Source organism: Pseudorca crassidens, chromosome 19 (assembly GCF_039906515.1).
Source record: "Pseudorca crassidens isolate mPseCra1 chromosome 19, mPseCra1.hap1, whole genome shotgun sequence".
In the NCBI taxonomy this organism is placed as follows: domain Eukaryota; kingdom Metazoa; phylum Chordata; class Mammalia; order Artiodactyla; family Delphinidae; genus Pseudorca; species Pseudorca crassidens.
The window spans coordinates 36,988,216-37,015,438 of NC_090314.1; the positions used below are offsets into that span (position 1 = coordinate 36,988,216).

Consider the following 27,223-nt stretch of genomic DNA (forward strand, 5'->3'; position numbering starts at 1 on the left):
TTTTAACAAGTGTGCCAAGCGACACCTATGTTAATTTAAGTCTGAGAGACGGTGCACTAGAGGTGATCCCAGGAGGGTTCCTCTCATTCTTTATTCTCACATTTACATAGAGGGAACAGTAAAGGGCTTACTCTCTTATAAGTTAGAGTAACAAGGCAAGCTATAATTGGCATAAAACTACTGCTCAATGGGAAAGTGATATAGATTTGACCTCAGTGTAGTATTTAGTTAATATAGTATCTAGTTAACCAGATGCAAAGCATATATTGCTTATTTCACTTCCAACAGGCAACATTTAACTAGGACAAGAGAAAGATTTTGGAAAGAGAACCCAAATAGACAGTTCCAAGCCCCATCTCTCAGCTAATATCGCACCTTGATTACTCTTAGTAAAGCAAGGGCTAAGGAATAATAATTATGCCACCGTCAGCACAAAACTAAGGCACATCTAATAATAACAGCAAGTATGGTTCTACCCTACCAACGCTTGGGATGCTAAAACATCAAGTCTAAAGTTGGCGATACTGGTGTCAAGTTTAGGGAACAGAATATTTCAGAGCTTCCCTGGCCAACAGTAAAGCCTACTATTTCTGAAACCACACAGACACTTACCTGGGGCACAACATCCTGCAGAAAAGTCACGACACTTTCCATGTAGGACTGCTCCCTGAAAAAGGGTGAAATGGATAAAATTTATCATGACAGCTTAATATGAAACATGGAAAAGCTCTTTCTACAAGCCTTAATAAAGTTATTCATAATAGTAAAAAAAAGAAGAAACAACTCTCATCGTCTGATAATTCTGCTAACCTGCTTTCTTAATTTCTTTATATATGTTATTAAATGCAAATGAGATTTTAAAATTTTTTAACTTTATCTTTTCTTTTCTGTTTTTTTTTTTTTTTTTGGCCGCACCATGGGGCTCGTGGGATCTTAGTTCCCCAGCCAGGGACTGGACTGCCAAGGAATTCCCAAACATTATCTCTTCTTAAAAGTCATGCTCCATTTTTTTTTTAGGGACTTCCCTGGTGGCACAGTGGTTAAGAATCCGCCTGTCAATGCAGGGGACACGGGTTTGAGCCCTGGTCTGGGAAGATCCCACATGCCGCGGAGCAACTAAGCCTGTGCGCCAAAACTACTGAGTCTGCGCTCTACAGCCCACGAGCCACAACTACTGAAGCCTGCACGCCTAGAGCCCGTGCTCCAAAACCAGAGAAGCCACTGCAATGAGAAGCACGTGCACCGCAACGAAGAGTATTCTCCACTCGCTGCAACTAGAGAAAAGCCCGCGCACAGCAATGAAGACCCAACGCAGCCAAAAATAAATTTAAATTTTTAAAAGTAAAATAAAAATAAATAAAAAGTCATGCTCTATTTTTTTAAATTGAAGTACAGTTGATTTCCATTATTGTGTTATTTTCAGGTGTACAGCAAAGTAATTCAGTTATACATTTTTTCGATTCTTTTCCATTATAGGTTATTACCAGATATTAAATATAGTTCCCTGTGCTATACAGTAAATCCATGTTGTTTATGTATTTTATATATAGCAGTGTGTATCTGTTAATACCATACTCCTAATTTATCCCTCTCTCTCTCTCTCCTCTTTGGTAACCGTAAGTTTGTTTTCCATGTCTGTGACTCTGTTTCTGTTTTGAAATATAAAAGTTCATTTGCATTATTCTTTAGATTCCACGTATAAGTGATATCATATGACATTTGTCTTTCTCTGCCTGGCTTACTTCACTCAGTATGATAATCTCTAGGTCCATCCATGTTGCTGCAAATAGCAATAATTGATTCTTTTTTATGGCCGCACGCTCTCTTATTTTGATACAGATAGAACTTTTAACTCATATTTGAAAGAGTGCTGACAGAAGACTTGGCTAAAGCAAGACCGTCCTCTTGAGTCAGAGCAGAAGAATGCCCTAGTTAGAGCAAGAAAAACTGTTGCTGATGACTCAGTATTTAGTGACCTTCTCTTTAAACTGGTTAAGAACCTAGTCCCTTACCTGTATCTAGCAAAATGAATCTATATTTTGCTGCAGATGCAGGCATTAGAAGGAGTTATTAAACAGTCCTCACAGAACTTTTGGTGTGGATAAGGTATGGGAAAATATCAAAATGCATAAAGGTGAAGAACTATTAAGGACACTAAGATATTTTAAATGGGAAATATATGGAGATCAGCAAATGGAGGAAAAAAATTTTTCTTCAAAATATATACCAAATCAAATTCATTTCAGAGAAATGTGAAAAATTACATTTGAAGAAAATAATGTGAGTTACCCTAAATCCTATTTTTTAAAAAGGCAATATGCCTTAGATACCTACAAAAACTGAGTAGGCCTTAAAAAAAATTTTTGATTAGGCCTACCTCTCCAACCTCACTTTTCTCCCACTCTTGTAACTTACTCTGCTTCAGTCACATGCAACTTCAATTCTTAGACTACACCAAGCTCTTCTTTGAATCAAGACCTTTACACCAGCTTTTTTTCTGCATGGATCCCTTCGCAAATTCTTCCCTGCCTTTTAGATCTCCAGCCTAAGTGTTACCTCCTCAGAGAGGCCTTCCCTGACGGCCTTAAATCATACTCCCTAATGCTGTTCTCTAACATAGCACACTGGGCACTGATCAGAGCCTGTAATTACTTACTGTGTCCTCCACTAGAATGCAAAGTCTATTACAGAAAGGAATCCATCTCTCATATTTACCTTATATCTCCAGAATCTATAAGCCAGTACTTAGCCACAGAGTAGATGCTCAAGCATTATTGTTAAAAGAATACTGAATAAAGAACTTCAAAAAACACTAAAATTATGTATTGCGTAACAAAAAGCAATATATGTGGAATACCATATGGTGAGGCAGCATAGAATAGTGCATAAGCACACAGACTCTGAAGACAAACTGCCTGGGTTTGATCCAGGTTTCCCTTCTTGGATGTTACCAAGGAAAACTTTTCTCTCTCTGCTTTGGTTTCCTCATCTGTAAAATGAAGATTACAACAGTACCTAACTCATAGCTAATAATATGCTTAGCCAGTTGCCATGGTCCACAGTTAGCAAAGAAATATATAGCCCTGGGAAATGCAGGAGGGAAAAAAAAGCAAGTATAATGGTGAAATATCATACTATACATATATTTTTTGTTAGTCTGAGAAGGCAATTTTATGTAACATGCTAAACTGCTCAAGGGAAATAATTCAAAATGCTACAATTCCCTTATTAACACTTTGAAAGACAGAAAGCAAACTTTATCTCCTTAGCCAGGTATTCAAGGGTCTTAATTGTCCACCCCAACCTCCTTTAAATAGGTCAACTTCCCTAGATTCCATTTATGAAAATAGCTTGCCTTTCCCACCTCTGCTTACTCCATTGCCTTTGCCGAAAATGTGCCCTTGATTCTAATTGCCCAAATTGTATTCAGCCGTTAAATTACACGATAAATGTCAGCTTTTTCAAAATTTATTTATTTATTTTTGGCTTCATTGGGTCTTTGTTGCTGTGTGCAGGCTTTCTCTAGTTGCGGTGAGCGGGGGCTACTCTTCGCTGTGGTGCGTGGGCTTCTCGTTGTGGTGGCTTCTCTTGTTGCGGAGCACGGGCTCTAGGCACACAGACTTCAATATATGTGGCTCACAGGCTCTGGAGCGCAGGCTCAGTAGCTGTGGCGAACGGGCTTAGCTGCTCCACAGCATGTGGGACCTTCCCGGACCAGGGTTCGAACCCATGTCCCCTGCGTTGGCAGGCGGATTCTTAACCACTGCACCACCAGGGAAGTCCAAATGTTAGCTTCTTAATGAAACCTTTTCAGATCTAAAATACTCCCACTAAAATATTCCCTCCAATCAAAATTTTAAAAAAATAATAAGGACTTCCCTGGTGGCGCAGTGGTTAAGAATCCGCCTGCCAATGCAGGGGACATGGGTTTGAGCACTGGTCCAGAAAAATCCCACATGCCATGGAGCAACTAAGCCCGTGAACCACAACTACCGAGCCCACGTGCCACAACTACTGAAGCCCGCGTGCCTAGAGCCCATGCTCCGCAACAGAGAAGCCACACAATGAGAAGCCCGCGCACCGCAACGAAGAGTAGCTCCCGCTCACCACAACTAGAGAAAGCCTGCACATAGCAAAGATGACCCAACGCAGCCATAAATAAATAAAATTTTTAAATAAATAAATAATTAAAAAACACAAAATATTCCCTCTAAATTCCCATGCTGTTTTGCTGGCAACTTTTTTATTCATTAGAGTGCTTGCAAGTATACACAGCTTAAAACTACATTAGGGACTTCCCTGGCGGTCCAGTGGTTAAGAATCCGCCTTCCAATGCAGGAGACGCCAGTTCGATCCCTGGTCAGGGAACTGAGATCCCACATGCCGTGGGACAACTAAGCCCATGTGCACGCTAGAGCCCACAAGCCACAACTAGAGAGAAGCCCCCACACCACAACAAAGATCCCATGTGCCGCAATTAAGACCCGACGCAGCCAAAGAAAAAAAGAAAAAAAAACTACATTAGATTATAAGCTACTGCAAAGTATAGCCATGCTTTGTCAAAAAAATGCTTAAAATATAGAAATGTACTCTTTATGACATTCACTTTGAAACTTTCTGACTGAGACCTAGAGTGATACATCACAATCCAGAAAACATATACATACATATGAATGCATATTATCTATGTGCGTGTCAGAACACAATACTAACTCCCAACTATATTTTCTACTATATTCTATTTCATTTTTTGAATAATGGTCTTGATCCACTAAACTGATTTAATGACCCTAATTGTTAAACCTGAGGTTTGAAAAAGCAGTACTCAAGGACAAAATACAGTGCTTTTCAAGTACTCTATAAATGTGCTAAATACATCAAACTGACCCTCCAATTACTGCTTTTATTTGGCCTTGGCAACGATGTTTATCATCGTGTAAAGCCAAAATTAAACAGATTTTACAAAAGTAAGTACTGCTTCGAAAGGAAACCTAAATGTTAGTTACTATTCTGAGTAATCTTTCCTTTACCTATCAGGCTTATCTGAAATTTGCTTACGTGACAGCCTGAGGGCGAACCACGACTCCGCCAGTACAACGACTGGGTCTTCTGGGGGAATCTGTAGCCATTGCTTCATTCACAAAACCTGTTTCCAGAACAAAAAGACAGAAAATAATGGATCATTATTGTTGGGGGTCGGGAGAAAGATACATGGTTGCTCACTAGAGATCCCTTGTCACAAATACCTAAATGTTAGGTCCTAAAATGTAGGAAAATTTCCCAGCAATTCCTATTACACCTAAAAGAGGGGAGTGCAGAAGAGGAAGAAGTAGATAAAAGATTTTTCAAACTACTATGAGGTTTTCTTATTTGGACCAAGGCTCAGAACCACAAAACTAGTTAAGACCCTTGCAGGACCCTCTGACCTACTGCTTTTTTATTGTTTTTGTTTGTTTATTTTTGGCTGTGTTGGGTCTTCGTTGCTGCACTCGGGCTTTCTCTAGTTGTGGCGAGCAGGGGCTACTCTTCACTACGGTGCACAGGCCTCTCATTGCGGTGGCTTCTCTTCTCCATGTCGCAGAGCACGGGCTCTAGGTGCGTGGGCTTCAGTAGTTGTGGCACACGGGCTCAGTAGTTGTGGCTTGAGGGATCTAGAACATAGGCTCAGTAGTTGTGCAGCACGGGCTTAGTTGCTCCGCGGCATGTGGGATCTTCCCGGACCAGGGCTCGAACCTGTGTCCCCTGCATTGGCAGGTGGATTCTTAACCACTGCACCACCAAGGAAGTCCCTGATCTACTATTAACATAAACTAGGAAGGGATGGAAAGTCTAGCACAGGATCACTTCATAAAAACAAATATGCTAACTTTGCGAGCCAAAATTAAAGAATTTACTGAAATCTTATATTGAGATAATAAAAATATACATGGTATAATATTTTAAGACCAAATGGAACAGTGAGGTACTACCTTCCAACTAAGAGTGTTGGGAAAATAGGAGTAAAATGGCCTACGTATCCTGATGGATGTTAACTAGTCTTATTGTGGTGATATTTTGCAGTGTATACAAATATCGAATCATTATGTTGTACACCTGAAACTCATGTAATTTATATGTCAAATATATATATATATTTTAAAAAGACGGCAGTCACAATTTAACAAGACTATCAAAATCATATTTGTAACCTCATTTGTAATCATATTTGTAACCTCTGCTATTGTAACCTAATCACCAGAGTCTAAATAAGTAATAAAAACATATATGACATTAGAAGCCCTTCCAGTCTCATCACTGAATCCTGATCCTTGAATGTCTAATAAGCATCTGAATCACTGGGGAGGTTTTCAAAGCATGGACTGTATGTGGTTAAGGTTAAAAGAGACAGCAATATTAAAGATCTCTTACACGGCTCAGGAAAGCCCACAGCCTGGAACTAATCTTGAAAGCCCTTAAAAGCATCTCCTCTAAGCAGGGAGCATTCTATCACCTTATTTGAAAACTCGCAAACTGATGAGTCCCATCTGCTACAACCAAAACACCCTGTGCCCCAACTAGCCCAGGTACCCCTTCCTCAGTGGGTATCTTCACCTCCAGCCCCTGAGCCCTCTCATTTCCATTCCACCCTTTATTTCTCGAAACACAGGCTCCCAAGAACTGTCTTTAAGGGCCCTGTCTCCTGAGGACGACCCTCGCCAGCCCCTCAGGCCCCACTCTCCTGAAAGACATCAGCACGGCGTTACCCATTTCACCTCCAACGCTGAGCCACCGCTGTCCCCGGCCGCCCTCTGGCCCCTTGCCCTTCCTCCCCTCCCCCTCCGATTTCCACAGCTCTACCTCGTCGAATTCCTACCAGCCAAGCCCTCTCCCCTCACGCTGCTCGTCCCACGTCCTCGCCAAGCCTCCTCAAAGCCGCAGCACCGCCAGCCCTCTCACCGGCCGCGCCGCCGGTAAACGCTGCTCTCCAGCTCAAGACTCACTGTTTGGAGTCTCCCCTCGTGATTGACGGTTACCACTTCCTACCACGCCTCAGCGGAACTACCTTTCTAGCCAATCCCAGAAGCAAACTGGCCGCAGCTGGGCACCGCCCTTAGAGGTCAGCTTCGCCAACCAGCAAGTAGCAAAGAGGCGGACCCGCCTCCTGAAGTGATCCAATCCGCTGGGGCTCGAGGGAAAACACAACAGTATGTGAGTTCGGGTGAAGCCGGGGTGTAAGGTTCGGTTGCGAACGCAGGCAGGTAGGGAGGAGTTACAAACATGTCTGTTTTCCTTTGGACACAGCACCTTCGTGGCCTTGTCAAAAAGCATCATGCCGCAGAAGCCTGTGCACGTCACTTGGGTGTCTCAGGCTGGGAGTCGTACCTCACGGGGACCGGTCTGTTTACATCGAATTCTCGCGACAGCTGGTTCGAAGCTCAACGCACGTGGACATGGCAGCTGCCAATCACTTTTAGCTGGCCAGTCAACCATCCCGAACGCGCCTTCTGCCCCGCCCTTTTCAATGTGTTTACCTTCCGGGAGCTTAGGCTGGCTGACGCTGATGGGCTGCCCTGCAGCCAGGGTGGTGATCTGAATGACCGGTACGGCTTGTATTGTTTTCAATTTGACATGGGTTTGTGGACCACACCTGACTCCTTCCTAACTGTTTACACTTCCCGTAAGGAACATATTGAGATCGCCCTGGTGTCATTCCGTCGGTTACATTTCTTATATAATAATATTTATTGTTCTATCGAAGGAACGCTCAACATAGACTTAAGCACTTCATAAGTACTATCAAATTTAATACTCTTGACAATCCCATGAAAATATGGCTTATTAATAGGCATGGGGTTTGTAACAAAGTGGCTGATACAGCAGTAAAAACTTTTAAAAGGTTTTAGCACTGTGAAGGAGGGAAAAGTTTAGTAGAGAAAATACCTCACCAGAAATATGCAGTTAATCAGGTGCTGGACAGACGGATGATGATATAGATATAGATATAGCCAAGAAACCACCCATTTGCTTGTGATGCTCAATTAGTGCCAATAAAAAGGACACCCAAAGTAATATTTATCAGGCTAATGTTTGGACATTCATGTTCTTTCACTACACAAATTCCCAGCACTGTCGTCCTTTTAAGATTTGCTTCCTACATTAAACCCAGTAATGAAAGAATCTTTCCAGTATTTTGAATTCCCTTTGTTCTTATTGCTTTCACTGGCTTACTTCCTTGTTGTCTTTGAAATGTTTTTTGGTTATTTCTCTAATACATGTCTCATTTTCTCCCACTAGAAAGTTAAACTCCTCCTAGACATTAATAGACTAAGGCTTTCATGTTGTTGAATCCCCCTTTATACCTAACTACCCTGAACACAACAGATATTTCAAAATTCAGACTTACTTGAATTAAATAATTATTACTCTCATGTTGTCCCTGACCCAGAGCAGGAATAAAGAGAAAATCCAGAGGAGACCAATAGGTAATACTCACAAGCGGGATAACCAGCATTTGTATAAGGTTTTTCAGTTTAAATAGCTGTTTTACATGCATTGTTAAATTCCATAACTCTTTCACTATTCCTCTACAAAGTTGTGGAAGAAACAAGGAAACAAAAATCATAAACACAAATTCAATCATTCAATAAATATTTGAATGCCTACTAAGTGTCAGGCATGTTCTAGGCTCTGGAGATACAGCAATAAACAAATCAACCAATGTACTTGTCCTCAGCCAGAGAACTTGCATTCTGGTGGGAAGACAGAAATAAACACACAAACAGAGAAATTCAAGGAGTGTAAAATGGTATGGGAAAAAAATAAGCCAAATAAACAGAGGTCAGAGCTGGCTTATTTTAGGTAATGTGGTTAGGGAAGGCCTCTCAGGAGATGGCACTTGAGCTAAGACTTCAATGAAGTAGTAAGAAAGCTGCTCTGAGGGAAAAGCAGTCAGGATAAAAGAAACAACAGGTACAAAGGCCTTAAGAAAGGAATGAATTTTGAAGAAGAATGAGAAAAACATTGTTGTTAAAGTGAATTAAATAGAAAATGATAGCAAACTAGTTAGGAGAGGTAAGCAGTGGCCAAATGGAGTATAGTGTATAGAATTATAAGGAGTTTTAGTTTTATTCTAGGGTGGGACTCTATTGGAGGACTTTCAGCTAGGAAGTGTCATGATCATACTTATATTTCTAAAAGATCGTTCTATCTACTAAACAGAGAATAAACTGTCATTAGGGAGGGGACAAGAGTGGAAACAGTGGGTCAAGTAGGGAGGCTATTTCACTAGACCAGATGGGAGAGCTGTCTAGAACTGGGCCTAGAAGTGAAGCAGCAGAGGTGAAAAGTAATCACTTTCAGAATATTTTGGAAGACAGAACTAAAAGAACTTGATAATGGGTTGGATGTGGGATAGAAGGAAATGAGAGAATCAGGGACGATGCCTGTGCTTTGGGCTTGAACAACTGAGTGATGATGTTTACAGATAGGATGAACCCTGTTGAAGTTATACATTTTTTAGTGGGGATGAATTTCTGTGCCCTGATTTCATCCTTTGTAAATTGTAAAAAAAAAAAAATTATTAGCCTGATAGGATTTTTTTTATTAATGTGATGTTTTGATAGGAGGTTGTGTTTTATTTTATGTTTATTTATTTATTTGGCCACGTCATGGCATGCAGGATCTTAGTTCCAGACCAGCCATCGAACCTGTGCCCCCTGCAGTGGAAGCACAGAGACCCAACAACTGGACCCACCAGGGAATTCCCAGGATTTTAAAAAATTAATTTATTTACTTATTTATGGCTGCATTGTGTCTCTGTTGCTGTGCAAGGGCTTTCTCTAGTTGTGGTGAGTGGGGGCTGCTCTTCGTTGTGGTGCACAGGCTTCTCGTTGCTGTGGCTTCTCTTGTTGCAGAGCACGGGCTCTAGGCGCGTGGGCTTCAGTAGTTGCGGCATGTGGGCTCAGTAGTTGTGGCTCACGGGCTCTAGAGCACAGGCTCAGGAGCTGCGTCACACAGGTTTAGTTGCTCCACAGCATGTGGGATCTTTCCGGACCAGGGCTCGAACCCATGTCCCCTGCATTGGCAGGCGGACTCTTAACCACTGCACCACCAGGGACGTCCCAGCAGGATTTTTTTTTTTTAAGTTTTAAAATTTTGCAAAGTTTAATGTTGGTACTGTTTCTTTCCATATCAGTTGGTACAATTTACATCATATTTTATACTATTTAATCTTTGCAAAGACATCATATACACAAAGATACAAATTCGATAACTGAAAAATATGGAATGTTTCATGAATTTGCATGTAATCCTGTGCAAGGGCCATGCTAATCTTCTCTGTGTCATTCCAATTTTAGTATATGTGCTGCCAAAGTGAGCACAAGCCTCACAATTCCACAAGTGGGATTCTTATGAGGTGTAAATAAATTTAAACTTCTCAGAACCAGTTAGAAATTTATACAAATTAACTCATTGTAATTACTAACTTGCCAGTCTTACCAGGTTGAGAAGTTCCGAACATTAGGACCTGCTTTCCTTTCTTATCGAAGTTTTCCTGCCAGAACACCATATGTCATTACTTGCCTTGAGTTGGAAAACAGTTTGCATTCACATCTGTAAATGTATTCATCCTCTTAACTTATGTAAGGTTTTTGCACACAATTCTCAATTCTTGAAGAGATAACAACAGATTTTGGTTTTCTACTGTCATGTGAGAATATTAGGCCCCAGCAGTGTGCCATTGTGAGGAAGTAAAAGTGCTGCAGTAAACCGAAAAACAAAACAAAAGAAACCCAGCTATACTCCGTTTTTTCTCCACAAAGATGGTGTTCGATTCTCTCATCAGCCTTCAAATAGAGAGAAAATAGAATTTGTGGTGATCATGTTTTGAATGGACGTGAATTGTGGGTGCTTTGTCCATATTGCCAGCTGATGAGTCACTTCAGATTATTGGGACGCGGGGAAACGTTTCACAATCTGTTCTTGGGATTGAGCAATCCCAGCTAGGAAACTCATTTTCAGTATATAAGAAAGTAAACTTCAAGCTAGAGTCCTTTTTCTTCCAGTTGCTATAATGGCCCATTGTAATAAATCACTGATTACTAAAACTGCCTCTCCGGTGGCCATGCAAATCAAAAACAAAAGTTCCCAGTTCCCAGAGATTTGTCAGAGAACTATCCAAATGTCAAGGTCAGTTTATACTTTCTCCCCTCTTTTTGTTTGGTAGGATTAGGATTCTTTTTTCAGCCTCAAACAAGCCATTGCCTCACTTGTTTTGGCCACCAAAAACACTTGGACAAGAATCACATGATTTAAGCAGTGGTGAAATAATCTGATTTCACATAGAGCTATGGTGAACATTAATATTTTAATTGTCAGTCAAGCATAAGGAAAAACAAAGAGGGAATACCCTGGCGGTCCAGTGGTTAGGACTCTACACTTTCACTGCTGAGGGCAGGGGTTCAATCACTGGTGGGGGAACTAAGATCCTGCAGGCCGCGCCAAAAAAAAAAAGAAAAAAGGAAAACAGGTAAAAAAATCATCATCAAGTGTAAGTTCGTCAGTTGTTCAATGGTATCACTCTGGTTGGGGATGTTGTAGCAAGGGTGACTGTACGTGTGTTAAGGCAGGCCGTATATGGGAAATCTGTACCTTCTGCTCTAATTTTGCTGTGAACCTGAAACTGCTCTAGAAAATGTCTATTAAAAAATTACATTTCTCTAAAGTCCTCTAATTGTGAGGTAAAAATACATTAATTACTCACTCCATGGAGATTCTCTCGTGCATTCATCAGGCTGAAACTTTTGAACACTACCATTTGTGGTAATCGCCTAAAAATTATAATTCTAAACTTCAGAATTGCAAAACCAACATAATCCAAGGTTATATAACCTCACATCTCTTTAATTACAACGCCTGCCATTTGTCTGCCCTGCATATTACTAAATAACTGTGGTTTCTGAAACACCATTTCCCACATTTCTATTTGAAATTCTAAGTATTTGTTTACTATCTTGGGTCCCTTCACCCCAACCCACAGATCTCTTTAGCCCACTCTGCTCATTCTCAGGCCCAGCAAACTTGCTGAAAATACAGTGATAATTTTTTTTTGCTTTGTTATTCTCTTGAAACTAGTATTTATAAAGTGGCCATGTAATTTGTCATCCTGCCTAGGAAACCTTCATGGAATGAGGCTCTATTAATAATTAAACCAAAAAAATAAGGTAAAGTAGGACTGTCCCCTGCAAACCATGAAGTATGGTTACCCTTTATCTTTGACACATTAGTACTACTTTGTAACTGTTTTGTGCGTGATTATATATTTCTGCATGATTATAAGTCTATTGTCTATTTAGCTAAAATGTAAACTCTTTGACAGAAGTGATTATTTGTTACATTTCTATTCTCCATAAGACTCTGCTCACTAACAGGAAAAATTTCATGTCAGAACCCCAGTAATTTATCCTACAATTTGGAGCTGGTATTTATAATTAAAGATACCAGAAAGTAAAACTATTAACAAAGACCAAAAATTAGTTTCATCAACTGTTTTAATGATGGCCATGGCATAATTTATCTTCCCCTCATATACGTAAACCTGGATAAAGATTGCTTTAAATCAGTGAAAACTGAATATATAGTAACAGTTTTGAGAAGCTAAAATTTTAATATTAGGAAACATTTATAAACATTTATTTAGCACTATATACCTGCCATTGTAGTAGCATTATCTGCATTTTACAGGTGGGGACCAAAACTCAAAAGATGTTAAGCCATTTAGTCCCAAGTTCAGGCAAAGTGACAGAAGTGCATGGTTCCTGAAGCCTCAGCTTTCTGCCTGAAAAAGAAGAACCCCAAAGAAAGGGAAGGTACCATGGAGACTGTAGAGAGGGAGGAGCTCAGGAAAGCGACCCCACTGAGTACATTAGGCATGAATCTGATCTTAATCAGCATATTAAAGACTTTGAGAACTTAACTGGCAGATAGATCACTGCCCAGGTCCCCAACTAGCTACTGGGTGATGAACACATGGGACAGATCAAATTACACAATGGCAAAGGATTTGGAAAATGAACTGATATTGAAACCACAGACCACAGAAGGTGTGTTGGAATATGTGGCATTGAGACAGGAAGGGGGCAGGGCACAACCTTTTAAAGAATGACAGCCATTGAGGATGTGACATAAACTGGTTACCACAAACTAGGTCCAAGATGGCAGATGATTGACTTCCGCTAAAACTTGAGCCTCAGTATATGCTCAATGTAATACGTCAGCAAGCTAAATGACACACCCACAGGTGCCATGACAGTTCCAAGGCCCACCATAAAAGGCCAAAAAATGGGCGGTGGCCCAATTCCTGGAAATTCCCACCCCTTCCCCAAAATAGTTGGAATAATCCTCCCACTCATTAGCCTATGAAATTACCCACCACTATAAAACCTGACAACCCCACATCCTTAAGCCTCTGGCCTTCTGAGATGACCCACATTCAGTGTGTATCTCCCTGCGTAAGCTTTCTTTCACTTTATTATGGCTCGCTCTTGAATTATTTCCTGCACGAAGCCAAGAACTCACACTCAGCAGCCGTCCCAGGGACTTGCCTGAGACCTGGGATGGGACGTGACCATCCTCTTGTGCCCCACTTTCTTTCCTGCAACAGCGTGAATTAACCAGATTGACTATCTATTAAAACAATGATCTCCATAAGAGCTAAATAAGATTGTCATAATATTCAAATGTCTAGGATAGAATCCAAAATTACATGGTATACAAAGAACCAGGAAAACCTCCATTTGCATGACAAAAACAATTAACAGATGCCAATACCTAAAAGACAAAGAATAATATCTGACACTTTAAACCAATATTATACAAATGCTCTTGCAAGCAACTGTGAACACTCGACATGAATGGAAAAACAGAAAATCTCAAAAAAGAGAAGATATAAAGAACTGTAAGCAGATAGGGTAGGGGGTACTTGGAGAAAGAGAACCAGGCCTGGCTTTCTTGACATAAGAGAAACTATTTTGGCGTAAGCCATTTTGTGACCTGAGCCTGGTCACGAAGCTTGCCCTTGAACAGGTCTCAGTAATTAATGATATTAAGGGAAGTGAGGGAATTCAGGAACAATGGAAAAGCAGTCAAGAAACAATAGTTCAGTGATAAAAGTCCTAGTTCCTCCCCAAGGGGCGTACATATCCTCTGATACATATCTGGTACAAATACTTTCCATGTCCCCCATTTCTTGTTTGTAGGAAATAGGCTTCATTCAGCCTCCTGACCTTCCCTGAGTTCCAAAGAGCAGTTTCAAACTGCTGCTTAGCAGGGAAGGGGAGGGAAAGCAGAAACAAAGGGGGAGCAGTCAAGAAACGATAGTGCAGCTGTGGGGCAGGGTCCTGGTTTCTCCTCAAGGAAGATAACAATATCTTTGAGTTCTGTAGGAACTATGGCCCCCACTCGGGTGGAGAATGGTAACTTAAGGCTGAGCACAAGATTCCTTGAACACGGCTGTTACCTCACCATCGACCAATCAGAAGAAAGTCTGCACGTGGGAAGTCTGATCCCTCTTCCCAAAATGATTCTCCCTTTAAAACTTTCACGGTCAAGCAGAATCTTCAAAGTTGATTTTTGGACAGCAGTCCGTCTTCTCCCCAGATTGCTGACTTCCTGAATAAAGCAACTCTTCCTTTCCAACCAACACTCTCATCTCTTGAATATTGGTTTTCCAGCAGCGAGCAGCAGAACCTGAGTTCGGTAACACCACCACCTTCCTCCTGGGAGAAGAAGCTGGAGATTAAGTTAATAATTGATCATGCCTATATAATGAAGCCTCCATGAAAATCCCTGAACTGTGGGGTTTGGAGCTGCCAGACTGGTGAACAGACTCATGTGCTGGCAGGGTGGTACAACCCAAATCCATGGGGACAGAACCTCCTACACTTGGAACCCTTCTGGGCTTTCCTGATGTCTCTTCATCTAGCTGTTCATCTATATCTTTATTATATGATAAACCAGTAAACACATTTCCCTGAGTTCTGTGAGCTGTTCTAGCAAAGTATCAAACCTGAGGTGGTGATTGTGGGAATGCTGAATTATAGTCAGCCAGTCAGAAGAGTAGGTGACAACCTGGGACTTGCAATTGGCATCTGAAGTGGGGGCAGCACCATGAGACTGAGCCCTTAACTTGTGGGATCAGATGGATAGTGTCAGACTGAACTGAACTGTAGGACACCCAGTTGGTGTCTGCAGAATATTGCAGCATTGCTTGGTGTAGGAAAACCCACACATCTGGCATCTTAAGTATTTTGAGTGTGAGTAAAGGAAGAAATAGTGTTTGTTTTCCTTTCAGTGGACACGGTTAAGTAGTGGCATAGGTAAATAACATATCCAGAGTAGAATACAAAAGAAGGAGGAGGTGCTGTGATGTACTGATGTGGAAAAATCTTTAAGATATAAGATTAAGAGAGAAACAGATGTATAGTTGCATGTCTATGTACAGATTGGTTGGCTACCCTGGGGACTAAGGTGAGGGTAGTTTCATTACGTACCATTTTATAAATCATGAATTTTGCATCATGCATTATACTACTGATGTATACATTATAGGCAAATAAAATTTAATAAAAATAATATAAACATTAAAACATTATTTGTTAATTGCATAACATCTTTAACTCGTTAAAGGCCTAAAAACAGCCCTAGGTACACATACAAAAGAGAGCTAATTTTACCTTTTAGTTATGTTATCTCAAACCAAAAATGTTTCCAGTATTAGACAGCTATTAGTATGGTATGGAACTGGACTCTATGGCACTATAAATGTGACCTAGGAAAGAATGCTATGACATTTACATTAAAAAATTGATCTGAAAAATAAAGATGGAAAAATTCTTCACAAAAAATTGACTCCAAAAGTATATGCTACTTGCTATATGTCATTACCTTGGAAAGATCCGAAAAACAAACTCATTAGTTTTGAAAAACTAGCCAAAATTAATGTTTCACCTGAACCACTGGTTCTCAATCTTTTTTTTTTGAAGGAAATTTTTATTTATTTATTTGGCTGCATTGGGTCTTCATTGCTGCACGCGGGCTTTCTCTAGTTGCGGCGAGCGGGGGCTACTACTCTTTTTTTTTTTTTTTTTTTTTTTTTGCGGTACGCGGGCCTCTCACTGTTGTGGCCTCTCCCATTGCGGAGCACAGGCTCCGGACGTGCAAGCTCAGCGGCCATGGCTCACGGGCCCAGCCGCTCCGCGGCATGTGGGATCTTCCCGGACCGGGGCACAAACCTGTGTCCCCTGCATCGGCAGGCGGACTCTCAACCACTGCGCCACCAGGGACGCCCCGGGGCTACTCTTCATTGCGGTGTGCGGGCTTCTCATTGCAGTGGCTCCTCTTGTTGTGGAGCACGGGCTCTAGTCACGCAGGCTTCAGTAGTTGTGGCACACGGGCTCAGCAGTTGTGCTCGCAGGCTCTAGAGCACAGGCTCAGTAGTTGTGGTGCACGGGCTTAGTTGTTCTGTGGCATGTGGGATCTTGCCAGACCAGGGCTTGAACACATGTCCCCTGCACTGGCAGGCGGATTCTTAACCACTGCGCCACCAGGGAAGCCCTCAATTAATCCTCTTATGGAAAACTGGTGTGCTTCCAATTGCACAGTTCCTAGGATACTGTAGGTGCATGGTCAATGTTGAATGCATGGATTAACTCTTCAATGTCTCATTTAGAGTCCTATTCTAAATTAATAAATTTAAAAAATTTCTCTTTGTAGAACAATTTATCACACCAAAAGAACATACTCTTAGTATTTTGGTATTAGTTCCTTTTAGTTTTTTCTTATATTACCAAATAATAATTTTATTCATTTTTAATTGCTACATAATATTTCATCAAACTCTTATAAGCCACAACTGATCTAACCATATACTTATTATTGTATATTTAGCCTGATTTGATGTACTCTAAGTTAAAATTAAAAAGTCAAGATTGCAAAAATAAACATTACATGTATTTTAAGTTGTTACTCTAAAGCTTGATCATGGCCTAACAAAAAGTTAATATACACCATTTAAACAAACCACTAACAAAAATCCAGCAACATCAGTAACAGTTCACTGATTTTATTAGATGAACAAACATGTCCATATAATCAATGAAAACCATAGGATATATAAAATAATTTAAGAAATGTTGGGAATTAGCAGCACCATCCGTTATTGACATAGCAAGAAAAACTTCACATATTTTATGCAAACACTAGAAGAGGATATAGCTACTTTTAAGACCTACTAATGCCACTGAATGCCTGGGATGATTGAGAAGGGCATCTTTTTAGGCAAACCTACCTCCTTCTACTTCAAAGATTTGGTGAGCAAATCTGATGATTAATGTTTAGAAAAAATGCTACTGAATGAAATAAGAGATACTGCATAGTATTTTAATTAGGACAAGGAGACTAAAACCCAGCTGCTTTTGCATGGCTCAACACTTCTGCTTCTATGAAAAATTTAGTTCTGAATTATGAAATCAGAAATAAAGAATAATTTTTAAAAGACACTAGTTGTCTCTAAGAAACATTAAGTGGAACACAGGTCACTATGAAAATACATCACTTTTCCAGTTTGCTTCATAATTTACTTTAAAAAGTTGTGTAGTTTTCATCACAAGTGACTTATACAAATTTCTTAATAAGCATATTTAAAAGTTTAAATGTACTTCTAAGATCGAATAGATTCTTTTGATTTTTTTTTAAACCTTTAGCCCTGTTGTTACGTTTACTGTGTATCAGAGTAAGAGACTGAGTTTGTGTGAAGGATACAAATTTACACACATTTTATAGCAACTTATACCCTAACATCTACAAAATTCACATTTATAATACAAGCAAGTACAAGGCCAGGATAAAACTGTTGAATTCCAAAAAGTCAAACTGTATACTATTTTTATTTTGTCCCCTTAAAAAAAGTTCAACTTCGGCACCAAATTCAAAGAGCCCTCTTAGAAGTTTGGAAAAAAAAAAAAAATTCCAGATATATTTCAGCAAACACAAACAGTTTTTCTGTGCTGATGAAGTAAAGGATTTCCAATTTTCTTCTGGCCCCTAAGTCTGCGTCGCATGGTAAGTTTAACGGAGTTCTTTCGCTGTGAGTTTGTGGGGAGGCTTGCAGGCTGAGCACCACTACTTCGACTTAAACCATTTCGTCTATGCTTCTTCACAAGAGGGCCAGAGTTGGATTCTTCTAATGTCCTTTTGAAGTTTGTTGGAGGGGTTCTTTCAACTTCTTGAGCTTTCATTTGACCTGGGATCGACATCTTTAAATTTTTTTGGTCCATGATGGTGTTTGTTGAATTGGTAGGCACAAGGCCAACTGACAGGCTGTTATTCAAAGAATCATGTATCCTTAAAGTCAGGGCTTTAGTGCAATTTTCTTCAAGTGGCTCTGGATCTTTTGAGGATATGACTGCAGGCTGGACATTCCCTCGAGCTATCTCAGCTGGGACTTCTAAATAATTCTCTGAGAAGGCATTACTACGCATAAGGGCAGGTATGTGGTCCTTAGAGTTCAGCCTTGGCCATGGGTCCTCCTCCAGTGACTGAAAAACAAGAAGGTAAACAAAGTAAGAAATAATTTATCCTAGAATTCAGCGTAACCATTGGGGAAATGAAAAGATTTCATTAGAATAAGTGACAAATTTGTTTATTTGGGGGGTTTATTTCCTACTTTCTATATTTTAATTTCTGAATATTCAGTAGTGTGGAAAATGTGAAGTGCAACATTAAAGCAACTCTGTCATAATGGAAATTCAGACTGTTGCTTTGCACCCATCTCCCAAACACTAGGTACTGTTCTGTTATTTGAGAAAACAGGACATATGGGAATGTACTGAGTATGGCTGGGGCAACTTTCAAAGATATAAGTGAGGGCTTCCCTGGTGGCACAGTGGTTAAGAATCCGCCTGCCAATGCAAGGGACACAGGTTCAAGCCCTGGTCCGGGAAGATCCCACATGCCACGGAGCAACTAAGCCCATGAGCCACAACTACTAAACCTGCGCTCTAGAGCCCGCAAGCCACAACCACTGAGCCCACGTGCCACACCTACTGAAGCCCGCACACCTAGAGCCTGTGCTCCGCAACAAGAGAAGCCACCACAATGAGAAGCCTGCGCACCACAACAAAGAGTAGCCCCCCCTCACTGCAAAGAGAGAAAGCCTGCGCACAGCAACAAAGACCCAACACAGCCAAAAGTAAATAAATAAAATAAATTTATTTTTTTAAAAAAGATATAAGTGAAAATCATATGGAAACTTTCAGGTATTGTTTTTTAAAAAGCTTCACAGGAGGTTCAGATATGCACCACTCCTTTAGGTGTAGTGCCTCAGATCTATATGTATTCAGAATATCCTCCCATCTCCAGACAGATAAGAACATTCTTCCTATCAAATACAAATCTTCCACTATAATATTTTAGAAAAACATTGCTTTAATACTTTCTTAAGTACAAATTTTAAGCATAAATACTATCTCTTGCCCAAGTGTGTAACATTTCCCTCAATCATTTCCTCTCTCAATCAAATCAAATTTATTAAAATAGTAATATATTCTGAAGAGCCCAAGTAAACCATTTTGTAGAATGGTAAACAAAGACATATTATCTGGTCGCCCTCTGATATAAAATCCCCTAGGAATAAATGCCTTTCGAGAAAGTGCTCTATAAAAAAGCATATTTATAAAACTAATGTTCCCTTTAACGTTTCTAGATTTAAAAAGAAAAAGGCAAATTGAAGCAATCAAACGCATTTCAATTTAACCATGTAACATGAACATGCTTTACTGAAAAAAAATGAACTTTAGGTCCAGTGGAGGCTAGAGATGAGAAACCCTAAAGTTCCTATTTTGGTACTGCCCCAAATAGAATGCTGCTACCTTTTTTTAAAAAAAACTAAGAATATATTCTTCCTTTCTGGGGTCATTGGCTCATTTATTTATTTTATACTACATGGTTTACTGAAAGCCCAATTCTTATCTGTTTTAACACTGACTAGATGTTGGGCAGCAACCTTATTTCAAAATACCAGTGTTGAGAACGGATAACAGGACAGTCTCTGTTCTAGAATATTTACATCTGGCTTTCAATGATATCAACAACAACTTGTCTGTGAATTTATCCCCACTGCATTAGGTTGATTCCAATGCCTACTACCCTGATCACAAGCATGTTCTGACTGACCACAGAAAACTAGTCATTAGTAATTTTTGACTAAAAGTTCATCTTGGTTTAATATAGAAAAAGGATTTGCAACAAGACCAGGCAGCAGATAAATTCTGTAGACAGAAGGCTTCCTACTACCAAACAAGCACATCACTAATTTAGGCACAAGAAGAAAGGTACTAATCAAGCCACTTACAGAAATAGAACATATTGCTCTAGTTTATGCAACAACGTTAGACATTAGATGGAATTCCTTTACAAAAGAAAAACAATGGGATGATGTCAGAGTTAACACAATTTATTGTAATTTCCGTTGTGCTGTGTCTTTTTAAATTCACAAATTATTATTCTGATACTACAGGTGCATTGGCTTTTCTTCCCCCACTTTTTCCTTGAACTTTTCCTTCTCTTTTTATTGGCATTCTGTGGAAATACATTGCATCTGTTAGCTCAGGCAACTGCCTAGACTTCCTAGACTCATCCCAGATTAATGACTACTGTATTGCTAAGCCTTCTTACATGCTTATAAAACACTTGTGATATTGAGAGGTTACGTCCTAAAAACTCACACTTTAAAAGTTTCACTACTTCAGAGATCAGCTTTCTTGAGAGCTCCATATATTTTACAATCCAACAGTAAACAACTAATTACAAGTTGTGTCTAGAACACAACTGAAACTAAGTGTTAATCCTCTGGAAGAACTCTTTTCCTAATTCCTCCTTCCTATAGCTCTTGGCTTATTTAAAAAACAGCTAAATTTAGTTTTGCCCTAAAGAAAGGATAAAGAAATCTGTGCCATAGTAATATATCACAAACAGAAGTATTTCTACTATTATCTGTCCGAAAACAAGGATTTGACTACCAATTTAGCTTAGATTCAAACAGAAGTTGAATCTTCTGTTTAGATTCAAACAGAAGTTCACACGTCTATAGATAGATAACCTAGTCTCAAGTGCCTAGTCTAAATGTGGGTAGGTCTTAAAAACCATTCAAAATCAACCAAAATGTCATTTATATCTAGATGTTACTAAACATAGGATTACTGTAACAATGAAATACATCAGAGATACTTGTGAGTAGCCATGGTTAAGATAAACAAACAAAACACAATCTTTGGGGCAGAGATTTGTCTTTATTTACTTGTTAGGCCAGAGCCAACAATACTGATTGTTCTGAACGGCTCTAAATATTCTTTCATATTTAGGTGGGGCCAGATGGTTAACGAACAACCACGCCTACATATAAGTCAGTGCATACATAAATCTCCTAAGCTTTACTTTAGTAAAATTGTTAGATCATTATTTTTCAGAATTTTAAAGTATGTTTTAAAAATTATTTCTAGGTGCAATTTATGTTCAATTTTACTAATGCCAATCCACAGACGGCAATAAGTTTTGAGATCAATATTAAGAGTATTTATTCCTATCACAATATCTTCTATCCCCTCATCCTTACCTCCACCTTAACGCCTCCTTCTCTGTACTGCCTAAAGTTCAGTTATTCAAATACAAACACATTAGGAAACACGAAAGTAATGAATACATTCAAATACAGAAACCAGCGAATTCTCAAATGAACATAAGCTCCTTCATAACACTCAAAGAGAATGAAGAGACTTTAAAAGATTTCAATCTGCATTATTATTCAGGAGTTTTCAAAGCAAAGAAAGCTTTGACAAGAAATTCTTTTAAGAAAATAAGCATAAAATATTAATTTGTCAATTTCTAAATGAAGAGTCCATGTAAGGAAAATTAAGTTGCCATATATATAGTGAAGTAAAAGATAGGAAAGTGGTAATAGTAAACTTCCAAGTACTCCATATAGGATCACAATACCCAAAATTAAATAAATTCTTTGTACTGTGTAGCTTTGAACATCTTAAAAAACTGCCTGAATACATGACATAAAATTCCACTGTGGGGGCTTCCCTGGTGGCGCAGTGGTTGAGAGTCCGCCTGCCGATGCAGGGGACACGGGTTCGTGCCCCAGTCCGGGAAGATCTCACATGCCACGGAGCGGCTGGACTTGTAAGCCATGGCCGCTGAGCTTGCGCGTCCGGAGCCTGTGCTCCGCAATGGGAGAGGCCACAGCAGTGAGAGGCCCGCGTACCGCAAAAAAAAAAAAAAAAAAATTCCACTGTGTTTCCCATTTTATTGGTCATTCTTCTGAAAGCACGTTCTCAGAAGGCCAGGTATATCAAAACAGTTATCCATATTACTAATTATTAGCAGGAAAAAATTGGGATGAAATCAGAAAAAGGGAAATACAGTAGCATTTAAACTTGTTTATTTCACAGCACATCTTAAATTCATTCAATATTAACATGGATAAGAAATAGGAATGATGTTTCTTATCCATGTTAATAGACAACCAGTTCTAAAGTCTTATATCCTAAGGTCCAGTTCAGTCTTGATTCTGTATGATCTTATTCAAACTGCTCAATATCTCAGTTATATTATCTATAAAATGGAATAACATCTGCACTATTTAGCTTTCAGGGTTATGAGGTTCAAATGAAATACCACATATGGAAGTGCATCATAAAAAATGCTTACAAACTTTCATACTATCAGAAGGGAGTCAATAAGTTCCAAATATTAATATTGTTAATATTCTTCAGGGGCCATATCTAATCACTTTTCTATTAGGTGCTCTACATACAGCTGGCATTCAGTATAGTACCTATGTGTAGATGGCCTACTGACAATAAGTTACATGGCAAAGATCTATCACTTTCTTGACGGTAGCTCAAATCTGAAATTCTATTATATAAAGAATCTGAAAACTGTTTTCAGGTAATACTAACAGAGAAATTCTATTACAACTTAAATTCTAGAGAACTGTGTACCTTGACTGGTGGTGTAGAACACGGAGAAGAAGTCATCACGCAGGTTTCTTGACTATTATAGGAAGGGCTATCAGTCAGGTTCAGATAGAGCTCGTCTTCATTGGTGAAATCTCCCTGAGTGCCCGCTCCTGGAGAGATGCAGATTACTATGGCACTAGTATTATCTGCTCGAAGCATACGCTGCCTCCAGCGGCCTAGAGCTCGATTCACAAGCATTTTGGCACAAGACTGTCCATGCTCACCCTGTTTTTAAAAGAATAAGAAGGAAGATAACAACTCAGACCTTGCTGCCACTACACCTGTATCAAGTGAAAAATCACGTGTTCAACATGGCCTACATAAACAATTAAAATTTCAAACTTTATCCACAAACCCCATAACTATGCTAAAACAGTATTGCTCTGAATTAAAAAAATAATAAGACAAGGTCTTATCCTGTGGTTAAGTTTCACCTGTATTTTTATCTTTTTGGTAGCAAACTTGGTCTTCATTGTAAACTTACTCAGGAAAAGTTATACAGAAGTTATCTAAAAAGGGGAAGTAAATATCAAGTTATAATAGATAAACAATTCACAAATGAAATAATCACACATGGCAAAAATACTTATTGCAAAGGGCCAATTTCCTCCTAAAATAAGAGCTTCTGCAAATCAAAGACAATCCCAACATAAAAACTGTCAAAGGATATGAACAAAATTCAGAGACAAGGAAATAAAAGTGGTCATTAAATACATGTATACATATTGACATATATATATACATACATAGATATATGTATATATATTGACATATATATACACACATAGCCATTTATAGATATATAAATGGCTAATGTCACTCCTATGAAGAAAAAAGCAATACAATGAGTGGTTATAGTATAGAGATCAAATACATACAAACAGAGTAAAAAAACAAAAAAAAAATTAAATGAACTTGTGTTATACAAATAAATGTGGCTTGGAATAAAACTTACAGCATCATACATGGATTTAATAACTGCTAAGTTTCAAAGAACAGAAAAGAAAATGATGTGCTCCAGAAAAGAATTACTTATCTTAAAAAATACCTCTAGAAATAACTGAATAATGAAAATGAGTGGAAATGTTTGAAAAAGAAATGTGTCATGAACTATAAGGGGAAAAAAATTTTAATTAATATGTTATTTTATGTAATGTAATAAAATATATTAATGTCACAGGGAGCTCAGCTCGGTGCTCTGTAGTGACCTAGATGGACAGGATTGGCGGGTGGGAGGGAGGTCCAAGAGGGAGGGGATATATGTATGCATATAGCTGACTCACTTCATTGTACAGCAGAAACTAACACAACATTGTAAAGCAACTATACCCTAATTTAAAAAATGCATATATTAATGTATTATAAGTACAAAATATTAATGTACTATAATGTATACTATGTAATAATATATAATGTACTACCATACTATAAGCACTTTATTAAAAAAATATATAACGTATATGTCATTTAACTGTCAGCTATGTGCCTCAAGTTTATATATTGAAACCGGATAAAGAACTGGGCTTTTTTCATTCTTTCCTTGGGAAACAGGGAATCATTTTTATTTGGGATTGTCTGATCTTGGTCATATTACAGTATTCCAACACATTAATGATGGCAAACTGCAAAAAACTCCTCTCAGCTCCTTTAAAATCTTAATATTAAGCCATCCTTGCATTCGCAAGAAAAGTACCACTTTGTAAAGATGTTTTTAAACATTGCTTTGTTCCCCCCTTTCTAATATGAAAAAATATGCACTTCACAATTGATGAAAGGCAGCATTAATCTGTAATCCATGAATCTATTACATTCCCCAGTGTACGTGTTGCACCACTCTCCAAATACTAGCTCACTGAGAACTCACTGAAGGACTCCTTTACCTTTCCCTTTTTCAGTGTGCCTGTTTCCCTCCCAGCAAAGCTCCGTAAAAAAGAAATCTACATAAGCCATTTCTACTACCTTACTTGCATTTTCCCTCAGCCCACGGATTCTGTTGATTTGGGCCGCCCTTAACACTGTGTCCTTTTCTTCCACCCTACTGTCTCACTAGGTGATGTCATAAATTGTCACAACTTTAACTCCCGTTAACACTGAAATTAGCATTTCCAGGCATTGCCTTTCAGTAACTGCCTACTGAAAATATCTATCTAGATGAACCAAAGGCATGTCCTGTTCAACATGCCTATATGAATTATCCCTCCCTCCCCACAAAATAATGTGTTTCTTCTTGATAACAGCTTCCAGCCACCACTAAGAAGTTGGGGTGTCATAATATTCTCCCTCCTTAAAACCCAAGTTCTGTCAGTTCTACCACTTATGTATTTTTTTTAACATCTACATTTCTATTTACTTACTTACTTATTTATTTATGACTGTGTTGGGTCTTCATTGCTGCGTGCGGGCATCCTCTAGTTGCAGCGAGCGGGGGCTACTCTTCGTTGCGGTGGCTTCTTTTGTTGTGGAGCACCGGTTATAGGTGCGCGGGCTTCAGTAGTTGTGGCACAGGGGTTAATAATTGTGGCTCACAGGCTCTAGAGCTCAGGCTCAGTAGTTGTGGTGCACGGGCTTAGTTGCTCCACGGCATGTGGGATCTTCCGGGACCAGGGCTCTAACCCGTGTTCCCTGCATTGACAGACGGACTCTTAACCACTGCCCCACCAGGGGAGTCCCATATTTCTTTTTGGCTTGTATGTGCATATGTTTTCTTTTTCTTTCTTTTTTTTTTTAATCCATTGCTGCTTTAGCTCAAGCTTGCAAAAATTTTCATTTGGAACATAACAGCAGCTTCCAAAGAGGAAGCCTAATAGATCCATTAATAAAAATCAAGTCAGGGACTTCCCTTGTGGTCCAGTGGTTAAGACTCTGCACTCCCAATGCAGGGGGCCAGGGTTCTATCCCTGGTCAGGGAACTAGATCCCACAAGCCACAACTAGACCGGGTGCAGCCAAATAAATAAATATTTTTTTAAAAATTAAAATCAGGGGACTTCCCTAGTGGTCAAGTGGTTGAGAATCTGCCTGCCAATGCAGGGGACACGGGTTCGAGCCCTGGTCTGGGAAGATCCCACATGCCGCGTAGCAACTAAGCCCGTGAGCCACAACTACCGAGCCTGCGCGTCTGGAGCCTGCGCTCCGCAACAAGAGAGGCCGCGATAGTGAGAGGCCCGCGCACCGCGATGAAGAGTGGCCCCCACTTGCCGCAACTGGAGAAAGCCCTTGCACAGAAATGAAGACCCAACACAGCCATAAACAAACAAACAAATAAATAAATAAATAAAATTAAAATCAGGACTTCCCTGGTGGTGCAGTTGTTAAGAATCCTCCTGTCAATGCAGGGGACACGGGTTTGAGCCCTGGTCTGGGAAGATCCCACATGCCGTGGAGCAACTAAGCCCATGTGCCACAACTCCTGAGCCTGAGCTCTAGAGCCCACGAGACACAACTACTGAGCCCGCATGCCACAACTACTGAAACCCTCATGCCTAGAGCCCATGCTCTGCAACAAGAGAAGCCACCGCAATGAGAAGCCCATGCACCACAATGAAGAGTAGCCCCCGCTCACTGCAACTAGAGAAAGCCCGCGTGCAGCAACAAAGACCCAAGGGAGCCATTAATTAATTAATTAATAAAACTAAAATCAAATCAGATACTGTCAATAGGAATCAACATGTGAAGAGACGCAGAGACAGACCTTATAAATATGATTCCATTCATCAAAATTCACCTTCTCTCAGGGATTCTTCACTAATCACTCACTGCTGACACCCATTCTCTTTCATTGCCAACTTTGCATCAGTTTAATTTAGTAAGGGGCAAGATGTTTTTCCTACACCTCCTAATAAATAGAATTCTCACATCCATTATCATCTGCCCTCTATTCCACCCTGCCACGAGTATGCTTTCTAAAATGCGTATCTAAAATGCAGCTTTTCAATACTTTCCACTACCTGACTATTAAGACTTAACTTCATAACAGACCATTCAAAACCTTTTTGCCTCCTGTCTTCGAATCACATCAAGTTACTTGTGAAATCTGAATGTGCTGTACTTGTCTCTTCCCTCTGACTTTACACATTCTATTCCTTTGCCTGGAAAGCTTCACTCTCCTCGCTTCATCTCTTTACCTGGTAAATTCAACTCCACCTTTAAGACCTGCTCAAATAC

The 27,223-nt window shown here is 39.6% G+C and overlaps 2 protein-coding genes and 1 non-coding gene across 13 annotated transcripts in view; all 3 read right to left on the minus strand.

Annotated features, from left to right (window-relative positions):
• Nucleotides 1–7,031, minus strand: part of BCAS3 (BCAS3 microtubule associated cell migration factor) — a 572,946-nt gene extending 565,915 nt beyond the window's left edge. For 4 of the 11 annotated variants that reach the window (XM_067716309.1, XM_067716307.1, XM_067716310.1 and 1 more), the window contains exons 1-3: nucleotides 6,854–7,021; nucleotides 5,059–5,146; nucleotides 613–667 (exon numbers count right to left, since the gene is read on the minus strand). In XM_067716309.1, coding sequence (XP_067572410.1) covers nucleotides 613–667; nucleotides 5,059–5,129 — 126 coding nt within the window. In that variant the 5' untranslated portion in view covers nucleotides 5,130–5,146; nucleotides 6,854–7,021. Of the gene's footprint in view, nucleotides 1–612; nucleotides 668–5,058; nucleotides 5,147–6,837 lie in introns of all 11 variants that reach the window. The other 7 variants (XM_067716302.1, XM_067716299.1, XM_067716304.1 and 4 more) reach the window with 5 other exon arrangements.
• Nucleotides 7,032–10,255: 3,224 nt separating this feature from the next.
• Nucleotides 10,256–10,361, minus strand: LOC137213700 (U6 spliceosomal RNA). Its single transcript, XR_010938323.1, has one exon. It is a non-coding gene; the product is annotated as a U6 spliceosomal RNA (small nuclear RNA).
• A 6,724-nt stretch (nucleotides 10,362–17,085) lies between these two features.
• The window catches only part of PPM1D (protein phosphatase, Mg2+/Mn2+ dependent 1D), a 54,202-nt gene continuing 44,064 nt past the window's right edge, over nucleotides 17,086–27,223 (minus strand). The window contains exons 5-6 of the mRNA XM_067714194.1: nucleotides 23,043–23,285; nucleotides 17,086–18,575 (exon numbers count right to left, since the gene is read on the minus strand). Of these exons, the coding sequence (XP_067570295.1) occupies nucleotides 18,018–18,575; nucleotides 23,043–23,285 (801 nt within the window). The 3' untranslated portion in view covers nucleotides 17,086–18,017. The remainder of the gene's footprint in view (nucleotides 18,576–23,042; nucleotides 23,286–27,223) is intronic.